The sequence below is a fragment of the Agelaius phoeniceus genome, chromosome 15 (assembly GCF_051311805.1).
Source record: "Agelaius phoeniceus isolate bAgePho1 chromosome 15, bAgePho1.hap1, whole genome shotgun sequence".
Classification (NCBI taxonomy): Eukaryota; Metazoa; Chordata; class Aves; order Passeriformes; family Icteridae; genus Agelaius; species Agelaius phoeniceus.
The window spans coordinates 2,746,491-2,764,079 of record NC_135279.1 but is presented as its reverse complement, the minus strand read 5'-3'; the positions used below and the strand labels follow the sequence as shown (position 1 = coordinate 2,764,079).

General features: G+C 45.2%; 1 protein-coding gene and 1 long non-coding RNA gene across 2 annotated transcripts; one reads left to right on the top strand and one right to left on the bottom strand.

Moving 5' to 3' along the window:
- Nucleotides 1-7,135: 7,135 nt before the first annotated feature.
- On the bottom strand, nt 7,136-13,166 carry C15H5orf47 (chromosome 15 C5orf47 homolog). The gene is made up of 5 exons (XM_054643250.2): nt 12,724-13,166; nt 12,050-12,138; nt 10,521-10,623; nt 8,362-8,408; nt 7,136-7,982 (listed from the first exon to the last, which is right to left on the bottom strand). The coding sequence occupies exons 1-5, from the start codon at nt 12,995-12,997 to the stop codon at nt 7,956-7,958; spliced, it is 540 nt and encodes a 179-aa protein (XP_054499225.2). The 5' UTR covers nt 12,998-13,166; the 3' UTR covers nt 7,136-7,955.
- Nucleotides 13,167-13,386: 220 nt separating this feature from the next.
- Nucleotides 13,387-14,178, top strand: LOC143695264 (uncharacterized). Its single transcript, XR_013184367.1, has 2 exons — nt 13,387-13,897; nt 14,017-14,178. It is a non-coding gene; the product is annotated as an uncharacterized LOC143695264 (long non-coding RNA).
- Nucleotides 14,179-17,589: the final 3,411 nt, after the last annotated feature.

Here is a 17,589-nt window from a genome sequence, read left to right as displayed (position 1 = left end):
ACAAGATTTCCACTGAAATTACAGCTCCAGGCTGCAGCAGAGCAGACCAGGGAGAGATGCCTATGAAGAAAGCTGGCAGGCTGCATCCCACAGATAGGGAAAGTGTAGCATTTAGGCTCTATAGGTCTGAGGAAGCATGTAAAAAACCCATTCACTAAGGATTACTGATTAAATTACTGTGATATAATGCTTAAATATTGCAGTAATACCAGAAATCAGCCATCCATGCCCACCTGGGATAGGATCTGTGCAGAGATGCAGGAAGTTATGCACCCTGCAAAGTCCTTTTCTCATGTCCCTCTGCTGGTTTGGCCCAGGATGATCAGGAGGACCTTCAAAATGTGGGGGCTGTAAGAAAACCCAAGAGCCCACACTTTGCAAGTGATGCCAGAAGTTTGGTCTCATCCCAGACCCTGACCCTGTGAGAGCATTTGGTTCTCCTTGTGCCCAAGGCAGGGACAGCAAGGACAGGAGGCTGTTTCCACTTGGGTTCTGAATAACTCTCATGGGTGGAGACACAAATGCTCTGGGATTAAACCTGTTCCAGTGTTTAGTCACCCTTACAGTAAAGTAGATTTTCTCATGTTTAAATGGAATTTCCTGTGTTTCAGTCCCTTTGTCCCTTTTGCTGTCCCTGGGCACAGCTGAGAAGAGGCTTCTCCAGCCTGGCAATCCCAGCTCCATCAGCCTCTCCCAGAGGGGCAGGTACTCCAACCAAGACAGTGCAGTTACAGCAACTCTTTCCCCAAATTCCAGTATATTACATTATAGGATCTGAAGTGATTTCACCCTCCACAAGATCTATACTTACCTCCCATTGAACATATGGATTTGAACTACCCTAGCTCCTCTGTCAGCAAAATGGCTATTTTTAATGGAGGCAATAGGAAAAATTATTAAATAATGCAAAGGAAACATTGCATTGCAACTCCATGAAAATGGCACTGGGGTTTTCCACCTTTATCTGGTAATTACCAACTTGAGGGCTCTGTTGAAATGCAAAGTGATGTCTTTCATAGCTTTCAAATGCATCCTGTGATCTAAATGCCAAATAATTTTCATTCACGTCAACACTGGCAATGAATATCCTGCTTAGCCAAAATATTACATTAATGACACCTAAGCTGCTGCTCTGACTTCAGAGAGGTCTTAAGTAACACTTCACAAACACAGTGATGTGAAATCTCCAGAGCCACCTGTGCAAACCCATGGAAACTGGGGTTGCATCATGAAAAAATAAGATTGCAAATAAGGTTACCTGCTCGTTCCACACCTCTACTCAGTTTAACTCACAGAGTTTAATATATTAACTTTTTTTGGTTATGCCTGAATACTCTTCATGGTAACAAACCCAAGGGGCAATGAGAGGAATCCCCTTGCCTCTTGTGCAGTGCCCCCATTGACAAACACCTTTCCTGTAGCTGCAAATCTCCTGGTAACTAAAACCAGAGCTCAGCTCTGCTGCAGATATTCCATGTGACCCAGAGCACCCAGCTCAGCATGGCCAGCACCCCAGCACTGGCACCAGGAACCACTTTTCTCCCAAAAGCCTTCTACTTCTGAGTGCCAGCACAAGACCCTGTGAAAAATGAGCAGATGCTGCTTTTACCTTTTGACTTTTCAGGGTGGAAGCACATTTTAAGCAACCTTTTTCACTGGCACCATCTGAGAATTTTGGCAGTGTGGTGGAGGGAGATGAGCAGAGAGATCTCCAAAGCCTCCCTTGGAATTACATCCAGTAACTTCCATTTCCTCCATGAGACTGAGCAGCCCTGTGACTACTTCAGGTCAGTGTGGCCCATTTCAGTTTGAAAATACTTCTTTGCAGAATCCCTCTCTCACAACAAACAAACAAACAAACAAACAAATAAAGACACTACCAGGAGTACATTTACTTAGCAGGATGCTTCATGGCAGAAATAGATGTCTGAAGTTGCCAGCAAGATGCTAAAAGTGAACATTCTGTAGGGACAACATTAAAGCAAGCCCAAGTGAGTATGAGAAATCAGAGTAACACACAGATTTTCTTACAGAGCCAATTCAGAGCCTGACATTTCCGCCCACACAGCACAGCTCAGTGACAGGCAATAAGACACAGCAGCAATATGAGCAACAGGAGACTCCAGAGGAATAAACAATATATTTCTTCTGTCAACAAAAATATATGCCTCTCTTTATTCCTTTCATAAGTCTCCCACAATTATTAATGCTCTGGGTTTGTGTGGCAGGGGGGCTGCAGGGGTGGCTTCTGTGAGAAGCTGCTGGAAGCTTCCCTCATGTCCCACAGAGTGGGTCCAAGGGGGTAACACCTCTGGAAAATAGATTTAAGAGTAGAACTGCACAGCTGCAGGCAGGAGAGAGGAGTGAGAATGTGTGAGAGGAACAGCTCTGCAGACACCCAGGAGGAGGGGAAGGAGATGCTCCAGGTGCCAAAGCTGAGATCCCCCTGAAGCCCAAGGTGAAGCCCAAGTGAAGCTGAGCCCAGGAAGAAAGGAGGGTAACAGGGCTTGGGTATGAACATTTCATTTCATTGCAGCTTGTAAACAAAACATCAGTCACAGCACAGTTCAGCCTCTCCCCACTTCAAGCCTGAACTCATAAATTAACTTCTCTTCAATGTTAATGAATATTATTCTACTCACTTGCTCCTTGATCTATGAAACACTTGTTGTCTCACTTCATAAAATACATTTCCTGCACACCAAGCATTTTTCTCTATAACATTCCTGCTCATTAGTAGAAGGAACAATATTTTATCTGGTTTCATACATTGAAAATCTGGGACCAGGCTTTCAATGAAAGCACTGGAAAATGTGTGAACAGGAAGTAGAGGTTACTAAGAAGAGAAAACACAAAACTTAAAGGCACTGAGTGAGGAGAAGTTTTCAGGAAGTCATGACAGGGCAATCCGAGAAGTAACATCATCCACCTCAGACTGTTCTACCAAGAGATTGTGTTTGTTTCTCAAACTTTCACCTGAGTTCATGTCAAAATTAGTCCAATACAGCAGTGAAAACCAGTACAGTGTTCTTGTCCTTGGGAGATCACAGACAACTTAGCATCATACTAAATTTTTTACCCTTTCTGTAGCTGAAGGAATTTAAATACAAGGAGGTGTAAAAAGTGACCATGTCTGTTCTGAGCTGGGTTTAACTACTCTTAGTCACTGCTGTGAGGAGTTCATCCATTCCACAGAGTTCCACCAGCACCACTGACTTCCTGTCACACACAGTAGGAACCAGAAAACAATCATACAGAACAGGGGGGAAAATGAAAAGCCATGTTAGTTTATTACTCATTTCAAAATCCAGGAGATTACAAAGATTCTGGAAGAGAGGGAACATTTGTCAGTGCCACCCTGAGCCTTCCTGCACATTTCTTTCAATCTGCCTCTGTGCCTCCTCAAGCAGGACTGCAATAAATCTCACACATTCCCAGCATGGAGGATCCTGTCCTGACCCCTGGGAGATGACACAGATCAGATTTGTTCACAGCCCAGCTCAGCAGCATCCACAGCTCAGCTGAACACCTCAGGTGAGACACAAATGTGGAGTCCAAATTTAGAGAAAGAAGGAGAGATCCTCTCTTAATCTGCTCCACATATTCAGCTCAAGAAACAGATAAGAGAGGTGCCACAGTCACTGGGAGGTCAAAGCACTCAGCATCTTCCAGGAGGTGATCACCTCCTGGAACAAGGCATATGCCTTTTTCCCTTAGAGGCCTCCATAACTTTCCCCCAATAAAATGAAACTGCAGCTACCCACATTAATTTTCCCTAGGCTGAAGCTTTCAAATGTGAATTTTTCTGCCTCAGATCAGAGGGGTCTGATGCCGTCACTAATGAGTGAGAAACTTCCAGTGAATATTTATTAAAAATCCACTGTGGCTTAATATACTTCAATAAAACTTGCTCTTTTCCTCCTAAAGTAAAACTCCTCTTAAACCATAGGTTCTGCTGCTGCTTCAGTTTGCTGGAAAGCCCATGATGTTAAACCCATCCATGGCTGCTTTGGTTTTTATGCAAATTCCAACCATCAGAATTATATAAGTGCTTATGCAATGAAAAGAAACATAATACACAAACCTGCCCATGTCACTGAGAGTTATTCACAAGAGCTATAAATCAAAGTTCTGTTTTGCTTTATATTTAAGGGCCTACTGCACAGGCAAAATGTCATATATGCCCAAAATTTGCTTTCAGTCAATTCCCCCTCCCAAAGAAAAAGAAAACTACAATTCAGCTGCCTGCTGAAGGCTATTCCTTAGTCAGAGTCCATGCAAAATTGTATTAGGAGCTTTGAAGTTAAAACATGAACATTGACTACCAGGGAGGGCCCTAAAGACAAAGACATTTACTGGATGTAAATGTTCAGTGAAGATAAAGGTCACCTTCTACTTTCCCAAAATCAAACCATGTTGGAAACTCCACATCCTGCTCTCAAGTTTTGCTTCAGAGCTGAAATCTTTTCATGGAAGGAATCAGCAGTGAAATATTATTAACCTTGGTGATTGATTGTGTTGTAATGGCCTAGTTATGATAACCTCAGAGGCCATGGGACTCTCAGCAGAGCCTCACTTGGTGGGACTCAGGAATTTGATCCATCCCAGCTCCAGAGCAGATGGGGCACGAGCAGAGGAGCTGCTGGGCAAGCCAAGCCTCCAGCCTGCAGGAAATGAGGTTTTATCTCAACTGGTGGCTTTGGGCCAAATCAAGCAGGAAACAAACCCTTTTGAAAATGCCCACAAACTGAGAATTCCCAGAAGGGTCATTTCAGAAACACCAAAACACCATTCCCAAGTTCCCAAGGCTGCAGCTGATCGGTGACATCGTCCCCAGCAGCAGCAGCAGCAGCACAGAGCAGCTGAGGGAGCTCCCAAAGCTCCCTGGCTCCTGTGCAGAGGGTGCTGAGGACACCCTGGCAGGGCTGCCCAGAGCCACAGCCCCACAGCAGGGAGTGCAGGAGCTCCAGCAGTCTGACCTCAGCCAAGCTCCCAGGGCTTCCAGCCATGGAAATCACTGTGGAGCTCAGCTCCCAGAACGTGCCAGCTTTCAGCTTCACAGCCTTTGGAAGGGGCAGCCCAGGGCCACCAGCTGGAGTTTGGAGCCCCCAGGCCCTGGACAGAGAGCTCCAAGGCAGAGTTGCCTGGGTTGAGCTGCTCCAGGAACCAGGCAAGAACTCCTCAAATGGGATAACTCCAACCAAAACATATCAGGATGTGCTATTTCCAGCTGAACTTGGACCAATTAATCTCCAGCTAGCATGGAACAGGGATACAAACCCCTAAGGCTTTACTCTCCACTGCTTACCTTCATCCCAAGTCTTTTGTATTTATGACACACAGGGAAAAGAGCTTGTCCAGACCAGCTTTTGGATCATGAGGTAAGTGTCTGACACCATTATTTACAAAAACAGAAATTCAGCAGCAATGCCTTTGGCTGCTGTGTGACCTGGCTGTTCCCTTCCAGCTCTGTACCACAAGGAGCCTCCTCAGATCTCCTGGCAACTGTTCACAGAGTTGAGATGAAGAAATGTCAAACTTTGAGAATAAGCTGGAGTTTGTGTTCTGTATAGGAAGGTAAATTATGCACTGAGAGCAGGGCAAAGCAAAGACAAAGTGTGACCTCTGTATTTGCACATCTGCTTCAGTTCACACTCCAAGGGAGATTTGTTATTAAAAACTTCAGGTAACTGATCTGCATTTTGAAGCATGTGAAGGAGAAGCAGTGCTGCCCAGGAGCCACAGCAGGACAGTGTGACACTTGCTCTTGGCTCTCAGTGAAGATTAAGGTCTTCAGAGAAGAATCAGTTCTTTTCTGAACCTCTACTCTGTGATCCAGTGCCCTGAAGGTCCTTTATTTACTTCTCACCCCTTTTAACAAAGAGGGTTTCAATGAATTTTTGCATGTTTATCCAACCCTTTTTCTCCTTGTTGAGCACATTACTTACTTGGAGATATTTTAATGCACCACTGCAATTACATTTCTTTTGCATTTTACACTTAAATGATCACACAAATTAAAAAGGAATGCACAGAGGTCTGAGTGGATTGGGGTGGTGATCTGGTTTGCAGGGTTCTTCTCCAGGCCCTTTTTCCAGCACTTTAACTGCTCTGATGACCTTTGTTCCCAACTGTACCTTTGAAATGTGGTCACTACAGCAGAAAGCCAGACTTCCTTACCCAAAAAGTCAAAAATTGAACCTGAATCAGCAGTTTTTCCCCACTGCAACAGCTGGTCTGGCCCAAAGTGATTTGAAAAATTTAAGTGCCTTTCAAAGTGCTGCCAAATGAAAGTCTGGATTAGTAGATCCCAACCAATTAATTATCTCATCATCACCACACAGAGCCTTTAGACTGAAGGAGGTACATAGGGATGATTTAAGGCCATACTTATCTTTTATAATTTCTTTTAAAACAGCCCCACAGACAGAGGTCTGTATTTATCCAAAGAATCTTAATGTGTTGGCTAAACTTCAGGCAGAGATTTAGGTTAATGCACCTCATCTATCCTGTTAAAGTAGCAATTATGCATCTGGAAGAAAAGTGTTTCCAGGGCCCCTGAAGTCTGTGCCAGTAAAGCACCAACTGCAGCTACAATTTACAAGAAGAGAAAAGTTAGAGCAACAACTCTACAATTTACAAACCAGGATTATAAATTAAATATTCCCAGTGCAAATATTTCATTGATAGAACTGTGGGGACATGGAGATCATCTCATTTAGTAAAAAAACCCTCAACCCACCCCCACCATCCCAAAATCCCACGTGTGACTCTAAACATGTGTTTTGAAAATACCAAAGAACTATGACATTTTTGTTCTGCCAGAAAAATGATCACATCTTGATTGAATACTTTGCTTTCTCATTTCCTTTTCCAAGCTGAAATGTCAACTATTTTAAGTAAAATCCAAATATTACCCAACCACAAACCAGAAGAAAACCTTGAACCTGCAGCTGTCCCTGAAAAGGTGCATTCCAGTTCCACACTTGCAGCTTTACCATGAAGAAAACAGAGATGAAACCTTTCCAAGTGCTTTGCTGCCTAATGACACCATCACCAGCATGTTATTAAAGCTCAACACTCTGACACTGCAGTCATTATATCTGCAAACACCAAGACATTATGGCAGGAGAAAACAATCCTTTTATTGAAAGCAAGGAGGTCTCATTGTGACAGGTGAATGTTTTACTCCTCAGATGAACCCCATATACATAACTATTTTTATGCAGTTTTCATGTTCCATTTACACAATTTGCTGGCTTAAAAGGCTTTAACAGTCAATCAAGGGTTCAAGCATTAAGCTGCAGAACAGAAGAAAATTATATTGTGTTATTGAAGTCAGGTAGATAAACAACACCTCCTGATTGTAATGGTACCATTATGTGCCTCAGGATGAACAGAGAGAGAAAACATTCACCTGGTTTCATATTCCAAATACTTGCTGAGATTCATGTATAAATGGATGAAAGAACAGAGAGGGTTATTGTGTAATATTTTAATATCATAAAGTCAAATTTATGCAAACCAGGAAAAAAAGGAAAGTGGGGTTTATGTTTTGTGTGGAGTTCTGCCTTACTGAATTTGTGTTTATTATTCTGACAAGCTACAAAAATAAAAGATATAAATACTGAGACAACAGTAAATGTGTATCTATTCTTTTGCAAGAAAACTGTCACAATATTATGCTCATTAAAAAGCTTTCTAAAACTAATAGCTCAGTGAAACACTAGACTTAATGGCTTGAGATAAATATCTTGCAACAGAGCTGTTTAAGCCACTGTAAAAACAAACCTCTTAAACAGCAGAAGCACAAACACCAAGCAAACAACAGAGAACCTGTGCTCCCTCAAGTCACTTTGCAGTCTTGCACTGACTCCAGGAAGAACTAGATCAAAATAAAAGCTTTCACTTTGTTTCTATTTCCTTTTTGGGCTGAATCTTCCTTTATTTTCTTGCTACACCCAGCCAAAGATGGACTCATCCTAGAGGGAAAAAAGTGATAAAAGCGAGTTGGTACATTCCCATTAATATTTTAAAAAAAGTCTCTGTATCAAGTGGGGCAAATAAAGACTGTTCAGATTCTTCAGATTGTACTTTAGAGCACCAGGGAAGGATTTAGCTCGAGAAGAAGGCAAAAAACCTCCCTTTGCCCTGGCAAAGCACAGAGGATCCCTGTGAGGATGGAGCTGCTCTGGCCCCAAATCTGAAATCTTGAAAATATTTGAGCTCAATGTCAGTAATACTTTAGAATATAGCTGGCACTTATTATAGTAACATTAAACAAGATCAGTGCATGCTTTTAATAATATGAATTTAATATTTTAGGGTTTTTTTTGGCCTTTAGATAGGCTGTCTACATACCCTGTCCAGGTATGCCCCATTCTGTGACCTCTGGATCCTGTCAGAGCCTGCAGGAGAACATCAGGTGGAGGAAAATCATCATTTGCAGTCCCATGGAATCTAATCTTAATTGCAACATTCCAAGAAGTAAATAGGTAGCATTAAAATTCAAGTAGACTTTTGTTCTCTCAAAAAAACCTATTTATAGAGGCAATAAAATGCAGCATTAATTTTCTAGATTTATTAATCTAGGGAAAATAAAAAAGAAGATAAAAATGAACCCAGTTTATTCAGACTTGTTGATTCCTATCTAAATAGCTTCTAGAATTATTCCATTTGCTTCTTGATTAATGAAAAATTCAGATCAATAGCAGACTTATCTCCTAGATTTGATGTTGTGTAAAATCTGCTAATTAGAAAGAAGGTATTAGAATTGATGGTTTTCACTGAAATAGGACTTAATAGGAGATTCTCAGTTAAAGCTCCTGAGAAAGGGGGTAAAATTACAATTAAGAATAGAGTAAGAGGGGAGGAGGAGGAGGATTGGTTGGTTGGTGAGGTTTTTCAAGTCACTGGAAATTATACATAAAGAAAATGCTCTTTCTCTAAAAGAAATGAGTGGCTGAAAAGGGGACAGGCCCTGTCCATAAATCCAAGGTTAAACAGCACATGGTGATCCATCACAAACAGAAAAGCAGCCATTAGGGTAAGATGGCAAATTCACCCAGGAAATCATATATAAGCAGAATTTGAGGGTTTTTTCTTACAATAACTTGAAATCTAATAACCTAGTAAAGATTTCTCCTCCTTTTTTCTTGACACTTTTTCTTCTTTTTCTTGAAATCAAACAGACAAATCCAGGAAGATTTTTTTTAAATTCACTGTCTTACATGTCCATGGATGTGTGTGTCTTACACATAGATATGTGTCCAGCATATACATGAATAGCTTTGCACACACACTTCTGCAATGATCTCAGCTGTGGAACAGCTTCCATGGGAGGAGAGGTTTATTACATTGGAACCTCTTAGCACAGAAATATGACAGAGGCCAATGGAACCTTGAATATGAATATGAATAGCACATGATGAATAATTAATATCGTGTTGTAATTCCAGAATTAATCAGGAATTGGGTTTAAAGCCAACAGAAGAAGTGTTTTTGCACACAATGCAGAATATTTGCACAACAATTGCAGAAGAAGTTGTTGAAGCATATTTCAGTGGAATTTCTCCTATTCAATAACATCCACTGGGGTAAAGATTTCTATTCTGAACCAGAACTGCACCTCTTTGTTCTCATGAAGAAGATTTCTGAGGGTGTATTTTCTTGTCATGTGTGTGGAAATCTAATCCAACATTTACCAAATCAGACACTGCCTGGAATGGTCCTACATTTTGGGATTCACCCCAACATGCCCCCATGTGGAAAATTTCCATCAGCACCAATGCAAGGGAAGAAAAAGTGCTGTGGCTGAAAGTGGCATTTTAAACTTGCCTGGTAGCTCTTCATGGATTAGTATATTCTTTTTCCTAATAATTCATCCAACTGTGAAGCCAGAAATTCCAATTCCATTTGTAAGCATACACTGTATTATCTTAAATTGTGCAGCAGCTACAATGCCTCTAATTGAAATTGGCTGAATGCAGAGCACCAGTTTTAATTCCCAAGTCATTTTCCAGTAATGAAAGAGCTGCATTCAGGGCACAGAGTGAGAACATGTTCCATGGTTTTGTTAAATTGTGTTACAGCAACCTTTGGGGAGTATCTAATTTATTTATTGTATGTATGAAATCAACCACTATTTTCCTATGTGAAAAAATAAATTATTATTCATACAACTACTGCCTTGGACCCATCTGTGAATAAGTTTAATTATGTATTTCACATGTTCAGAAAAACTTGCAGATGTTTGATGTGCATATCTTTAATGTCAGGCTGCAGCAAACACTTCCACCATCCTTCCTCCAAATTAACACATACAAGACCCTCCATGAAACAAAAGGGTTTTTTTCCAAAAAAGCTGGAAGTGCCTAAAGTATGGAATGAATTCCATTTGTGAGTTGTAAAACCTACTACCAAAAAAAAACAGCTGAAGGGACCTTAAACGTTGGGATCTTCACTTGTATTAACAATTTGTTTTCTCCAGTAAAATAAAACATTTTCAGTTCATTTCCTACCTTCTCCATCAAACTGGCTGCAGGTCAACAGTCGACTTCTGAACCTTTCATTTTCCTCAAGCATTTTTGAAATCACTTTCCAGACCTTGTGCCAGACTTTGGACTGAAAGATAAAATGTGAAGCATATAAAAAGTTTGCATTAAAACATCCATAGGACAGAACTTTGAACTCCCCACAATAACTGTGAAGTCCAGCTGGATTTTTCTGTTGAGGACTGGGAAAGAAGAGAAAAAGGGATGTGGGATATTTGGAAGAATCACCTCTATTTAAAAGTCAGAAACATAAATTTCTCCATGATTTTTCACATGAGATCTCCACCTCCTTTCTTGCCTAGAACTCTTGTGTTTATCCAGGACTTGAGAAGTGCCCTTCTAGATAAGCAAAGCTCATGAAAACGTGTGTAGAGCCATTAAGCTTTTTCAAGGTCATCCAAAATGAGGGGCAAAAAAAAGACTGTGTAGTTTTCCAGGAGCAGAAAGTTTCCCGTGTGGTCCCTCAGCAGCAGCATCTGAGGCCCAAACTCAGATTCCAGAACAGCAATGCTCTTGCCTATCTCATATCAATTCCACATTAATTTGTTTTATAGATGCTGAAAACCTCTATTTTAGAGGCATAAAGCTCTGTCCGTAGTGGGCACGTTTCAAACTTGTGCATTGGAAAGATTAAATTGGAATTGTGGACAAAAGAATTCAGGCAGAGGTGGCCTAACAAACAGAAATGGCTGTAGACACACTGATGTTTGGACTTTTGCTGGACCTTATCTGAGAAACTTGTTTAAATCTAAAGATAATTCCCTTCTTGAGGACATTTATTGCTAAAACATTCTATATATTCCTCATGTTTTTGAAGACTATTCAATGCACCAGGAGAGCCATATTCCAGGATGTTATTAGCTGTTCCTCTGCAGTTGGTAGCATTTTGCTGTTTTTAAATCAAGTATCTACGACACGGCTCTGTTCTAGTCCAGCTGATTACTTGTACTTCACACATTACAGGATCTCATAATGAGTTACTGCTTAACAAATGTTCCTCTTAAAATTTCAAGCATTTGTCGAACTACTGAACAGGAACAGAAACACATTTGTGAAGCAGAAAGTAATTCTGCATTGCTCCAAGGATGGTGTTAATAGCTCGGGTTCCTGCCTTTGCTTATTTGTAACCCGTGGGATTTCTTTGTTTAAAACATGAGAGGAAGAGGAGCTGCAGAGCTTTTTCCTGCTGGGTTTCACCCCAAGGTGTGCTGCACCCTGGCCCCAATCCAGCAAAGCATTTCAGTACAGGCTTTTTAAGTCAACAGCATACTCTCATTTTTCAAGGTAAGCACACACTTAAGTGCTTTATTGAATAAGAGCCAGAATTTTAAAGCCTCCAGAGAGGGAAGATAATACCATTTTTTCTTTTCTGTAAGTAAGGTTTTCAGTAACAGGCTACCAATTCCATCTTTTAATCTCCCTCATGCTCTCACACACAGAGAACAAGCAGCTTTCTCAAATGCCAAGGCAGCTAATTGAGCTGCCACACTTTATACCTTTTTCTTCTTTCGTTTAATGGCTTTATCAACGTTTCTTGAAGGGATGGGAAAGTCAAAGGTGTCAGCCTTAGCCTCTCGAGGGTCACCTGGAAAGAGTTTAGAAAGCATTTTTTGAGTATTTACAATATGTTCCTAAGGAAGATGTTGATCACTGGCACAGGTTGTCCAGAGAAGCTGTGGAAGTGCCCAAGACAGGTTGGATGGAGCTCTGGACAGCCTGGTCTAGTGGAAGGTGTCCCTAGGAAGGGGGTGGAACTGGACGGTCTTTAAGGTCCCTCCCAACCCAAACCACTCTATGATTCCACAGAGATCCTTATTTCTGGTCACCTTACAGGTGACTTTACATCCTGCAGCTTGTTCCCTTCTTCTTTACTCCATTATAACCATGGGGCAAGTGAACATCTTTCAAACACCACAAAACAGATTGCAAAACTACACAGCACCCACACATTAGACAACAGGCTTCTGGGAGCTTTTAATTCCCTCTCTTTCCCAGAACTCGACACGGCAATCGAGGTGTGACCTCGCCAGTGCCCAGAACAGGGGAAGAATCACCGTCCCACCCGGGTTTTGCTGTTCCCGCTATTCCTGGTATAATTAAGACAACACTTGAGCCACCTCCAGCCCTCAGAGAGCCCGACGCAAGGGGGCTGTCCCGGGGTCTCACGTACCGCTGCTGGTGCGGCTGCCGCCTCTCGCCTCGCCGCCGCTCCCCGCTCGCCTCCCGCTGCCGCCCGGCCGGGGACTGCGCCGGGCCCGCGGCTCCGGGGCGGCCCTCGGGGCCCCGGCCCGGCCCGGGGGGCTCTGCCCGGGGTTCTGCCGCCAGCCCCGGCCCAGGCGGATCACGGTGCCGCAGCGGTGCGAGCCGAAGCTGTTCACGTACACCAGCGGCACGGGCGGGCGGGCGCGGCGGCCGCGCTCCATCCGAGCCGGGGCCGCGGGCATGAGGGGAACCGGGGCTGGGGGCTGTGAGGGTAACCGGGGACTGAGGCTTAGTGAGGAGAGACGAGGGTCGGTGAGGGGAGCGGGGGCTGAGGGGAACCGGGGACTGAGGCTAAGTGAGGGGAACCGGGGGCTGAGAGGAGCCGCAGCTGAGGGGGCGGCGAGGGGAGCGGGGGACAGAGGGGGCGGTGAGGGGAGCCGGGGCTGAGGGGTCGGTGAGGGGAATTCAGGGGTCAATGAGGGGAACGGGGGACTGAGAGGAGTCGGGCGGGGGGTCTGTGAGGGGAACTGGGGATAGCTCAGTGAAAGGAGCCCAGGGCTGTGAGACCAGCCGGGACTGAGTGGGCAGCGAGGGGCTTGGTGAGAGGAGCTGGGGACTGAGGGGAGCCGGGGGTCGGCGAGTGGAGCCGGGGACTGAGTGGAGCCGGGGACTGAGGGGCTGCATGTCCCCCTGTCCCTGGGTCCAGTGCTAGAGTTTAGCACACATTGCTGCTGCCTGAAGCCACGTATTGATATATTTCATGCAAGTTATTGATCTGTTTGTACCAGTGGTAAGGGGGCTCTGGGCTGAAGGTTGTTTGATGTCTTGATTGTCTCTACAGCGGGGGAACCCTGGCATCCCTTCGGTGCGGGTGCTGCTGCAGTACCTGCATTGATACAGGGATTTCCTCTCCAAGCAGCGTACCCACTCTAGCCACGTGCAGAACAATAATGAAACATCAAATACCTTTTTGTCCTTCAGGCAGCAACAGATGTGTGACACTGACAAGGATGCCTGGCGGGTCCGTCCAGCCCATGCAGGTGCTTGGTGTCCCATTGCAGCCATGGGTTTGTTTGGTGGTGGATGGTGACAACTGGCATTCTCAAACCACTGAAGAACTCAAGTCATAGAATCATGGAATGGTTTGTGTTGGAAGAAACCTTAAAAACCATCAAGTTCCATTCCCTGCCATGAGCAGGGACACCTTCCACTGTCCCAGGTTGCTCCAAGCCCCATCCAACCTGGCCTTGAACTCTTCCAGGGATGGGGCAGCCACAGCTTCTCTGGACACCCTGTGCCGGGACCTCACAGGGAAGAATTTACATCAAGTCCCACTGATGTTTTCTTTGTCACTAAAATACTGCTCCAGATTACTTCCCAGAGTTCTGTTTGCAAATTAGAAATAAAAAATTCTATGAAAATACCTATTTTTCCTAATTGTTTCAGCAGCACTGGCAGCATGAATGGCGTTGCCCTCGGGAATGGATGCAAAGCAAACCGTGGTCATTCCCCAGGCTTTGAAGAGTCTGAGGGTCCCTGTGTGTGTTCAGAGAAGGGAACGGAGCTGGAGGAGCTGGGAAAGGGAGGCTCAGGGAGGAACTTCTGGCTCTGCACAACTCCCTGACAGGAGGGGACAGCCAGGTGGGCATCCGGGATGAGAGGAAACCGCCTCAGGCTGCACCAGGGCAGGCTCAGGGTAGACATCAGCAGGAATTTCCCCATGGAAAGGGTGCTCAGGCACTGGAACTGCCCAGGGAGGTTTGGAGAGCCCATCCCTGGAGGTGGCACTCGGTGCTGTGGGCTGGGGACAAGGTGGGGATGTGGCACAGGCTGGACTCGCTGATGCCGGAGCTGTTCCCCCCTCAGCGGTTCCCGCGCCGGGCCCGGCCGGCGCAGTGCGGGCGGGCCCCGCCAGGTGGCGGCCGCTCCCGCGGAACCGGCGCTGCCCGGAGCCGCCGCTCCGGCCGGCAGCGAGCGCGGCCTGCCCAGCGTCCCTGGATCGCCGGCCCTTGTACACACTGCCCGCTAAAGGCGTGCCGCGTATGCAGCCGCCGACGAGGAAAAACAACTCGCAGAGGCACGGCCTGACAGAGTAATTCCTTGTTTCCCAGTTATAAAAGGGCATCTCCTGCAGGCTCCAAAGGGTGTGGGCTGAAAAGGAGGTTTAGGTGTGACACAACCACCGGGTCAGGAGCCTTGAGATCAACTGTGACCTCAAATATCAACTGTGACCTCCTATATTCGGGACAGGTTCTTCCCCCAGAGGGTGCTGGCACTGCCCAGGCTCCCCAGGGAATGGGCACGGCCCGAGGCTGGCAGAGCTCCAGGAGGGCTTGGACAGCGCTGCCAGGGATGCCCGGGGTGGGATTCTGGGGCTGTGCAGGGACAGGAGCTGGATCAATGATCCCTGTGGGTCCTTTCCACTCTGGATATTCTTTAATTCTACAATTCTCAATTCCACTCCTCCACAAACCCAGACTCCCTCCTCTGTCAAAACCTGCACTAACCAACTGTACCAGTGAGGCAGCAGCCAGTGAGTTCAGTTTGGGATATTAAAACCAAAAGCTTCATTAATAATTGGTCCTGGCGTACAGACTTCCCCAGGTGCATCCATCCCAAAGCCCTGGTAAAGAAATCCCTTCTTTAGCTGCAGTGCTGCCCACACCACAACCCCCCAGTGAATGCTCACACACAACCCCAAAGAGCCCCGTGTTCATTCCATGACTGTCTCGGCATTGTGCAGGAACACTCGCTGCTGTATCTGCCAGGGCAGGAGCTGCCTGTGCCAGCTGGCAGCTGCTTCCTTCCTCCGGCCTCCTCGGGGCACCACGGCTGCCAAGGCAGTGGTTTCTCAGCACCTGTACTCACAGAAATGCTTCCACCCTGCTAATGCAAACACACAGACCTCGTGGGGCACATTTTGTCCACTTTTCCCAACAGCACGTTGCCAGCACTTTGATCTCAAATGCAAATGCAGCTCAGATCCTTTTTAGGATCTGCTGCTACCCAGAAAAATCAGTGCCACCTAAAATCTCTCTGCAGATCTGTCAAGTTCAGCTATTTTAGTGGCACGCTGCTCTTCACCCACCTTTCCACATGTGTGAACTGACTACCAGCTGGCCACTATCTCTGTATTAATCACCCTGAGCAAACATCTCAGCTTTTCACCACAGCTGCAACTGTCTGGTTAAAAATAGCCCAGATTCCAGCTTTCAGCCTGCACCTCATTGTGTGTTTGCTGTGTGCTGCAAGGGCAGCTCCTCCATCTCAGGGTTCCTGAATTCCATTGTTTCAGTTTTGCTTTGGCCAAGGATGTGTCATCATCCAGGAGCCCTGACAGTCCTTTCAAAATTAGGCAGCTTTTGGTGCCTACAACTCGTGCCAAGGAGAAGGAAGGAACATTGGGACATTGCTGCATGCATGGTCAGAGATTCCCTGACAAAACCCACCCTCCTGCTGCTGGGGGAAATTTGGGTTTCTCTGAGCATCCTTTGCAGTGGAAAGTACTCACATGATTCCACGGAATTCATGGAATCACAGAATGGGTTGGGTGGGACCTTTAAAGATCATCTCATTCTGGCCCTGCCATGGCAGGGACACCTCCCACTGTCCCAGAGTGCTCCAAGCCTTGTCCAGCCTGGCCTTGGGCACTGCCAGGGATCCAGGGGCAGCCACAGCTTCCCTGGGCACCTGTGCCAGGGCCTGCCCACCCTCACAGGGAACAATTCCTTCCATACATCTCACCTAAACTTACCCTAAAATTCAACACAACTCAGGCAAGGCCATTGCTCATTAAGTGTAACAGTACCTTGATGAACTGCAAAGGGTGAATACATCTGAGGTAGGACTCTGACACTGACCAGGGAAAAGCGTGCTCATTCTGACAACAGCTACACTCAAACCTTGTTAATTATACCCTCAGCAGTAGCACAAACAATTATTCTATCACCTTCATTTTCACAGAATATTTAATAAGTCACTGGAGTGAGAGATTTCATTAGTATGTGGTTACTGCACAAAAGGCACTGGGGACCATTTATTAGTGTAACCAGGAATCATTATAAAAACAAAAGTCATGACTTCTGCTAAGTCAAAGCAATGAATTTGCCTTCAGCTTCTTCTTACCTCTTTCATCATTTGGCCTGACTCTCAGTAAATTGTGTGAGCAGTCATGGGGCAGCAGAGAGAGAAAATGGAACAGCACCTGCATTTCACAGCAGTGAACCTGCCCAGGTCCCACTGCTTTACAAACCACACACATGGGATCCCTTCCTCCACACCACTCATAAGGAGAAGCCAGTTCTCCCATCTCTTCATGCTGTGCATAAAAATATTTAGCAGACTATAAACTGTGTTACATAAAAGCCTGAGCCTCCCCTGGAGAGATTTCCAAATCACTGAGAAGATCCGTGGGCTTTACAACAAAACCCACGTCAAGGAGATCAAAACCCCTGGCTTAGCAGAACTTTGTGTTACAGCATTTCAACAGATTGCCAATTGGAAATAAAACTATGGGGAAAACAAGGAGACCAAATGAGCCCTGAGATTACACCAGAATGCACAGCCTGATTTGCAGGAAAGGCTGGTAGCCAAGTGGATGAAGCAGAAGGCAGGTGAGGACTTCGCTTACACTGATTTCATTTTCCACATGAAAAATGAACTAAATGTGCAAGTTCTTGGTATTTGTTTCCAAATCAGAGACAGGGAAACTTTTCCAAGTTTTAGGCTGCAGAGACTATGATATTAAAGATTAAAACTGTCCTATTCAGGGGAATGTGCAGTTAGATGCTGAGAGAACACACAGCTGAGGAAGTTCAGCCCTATCTGCCATAAC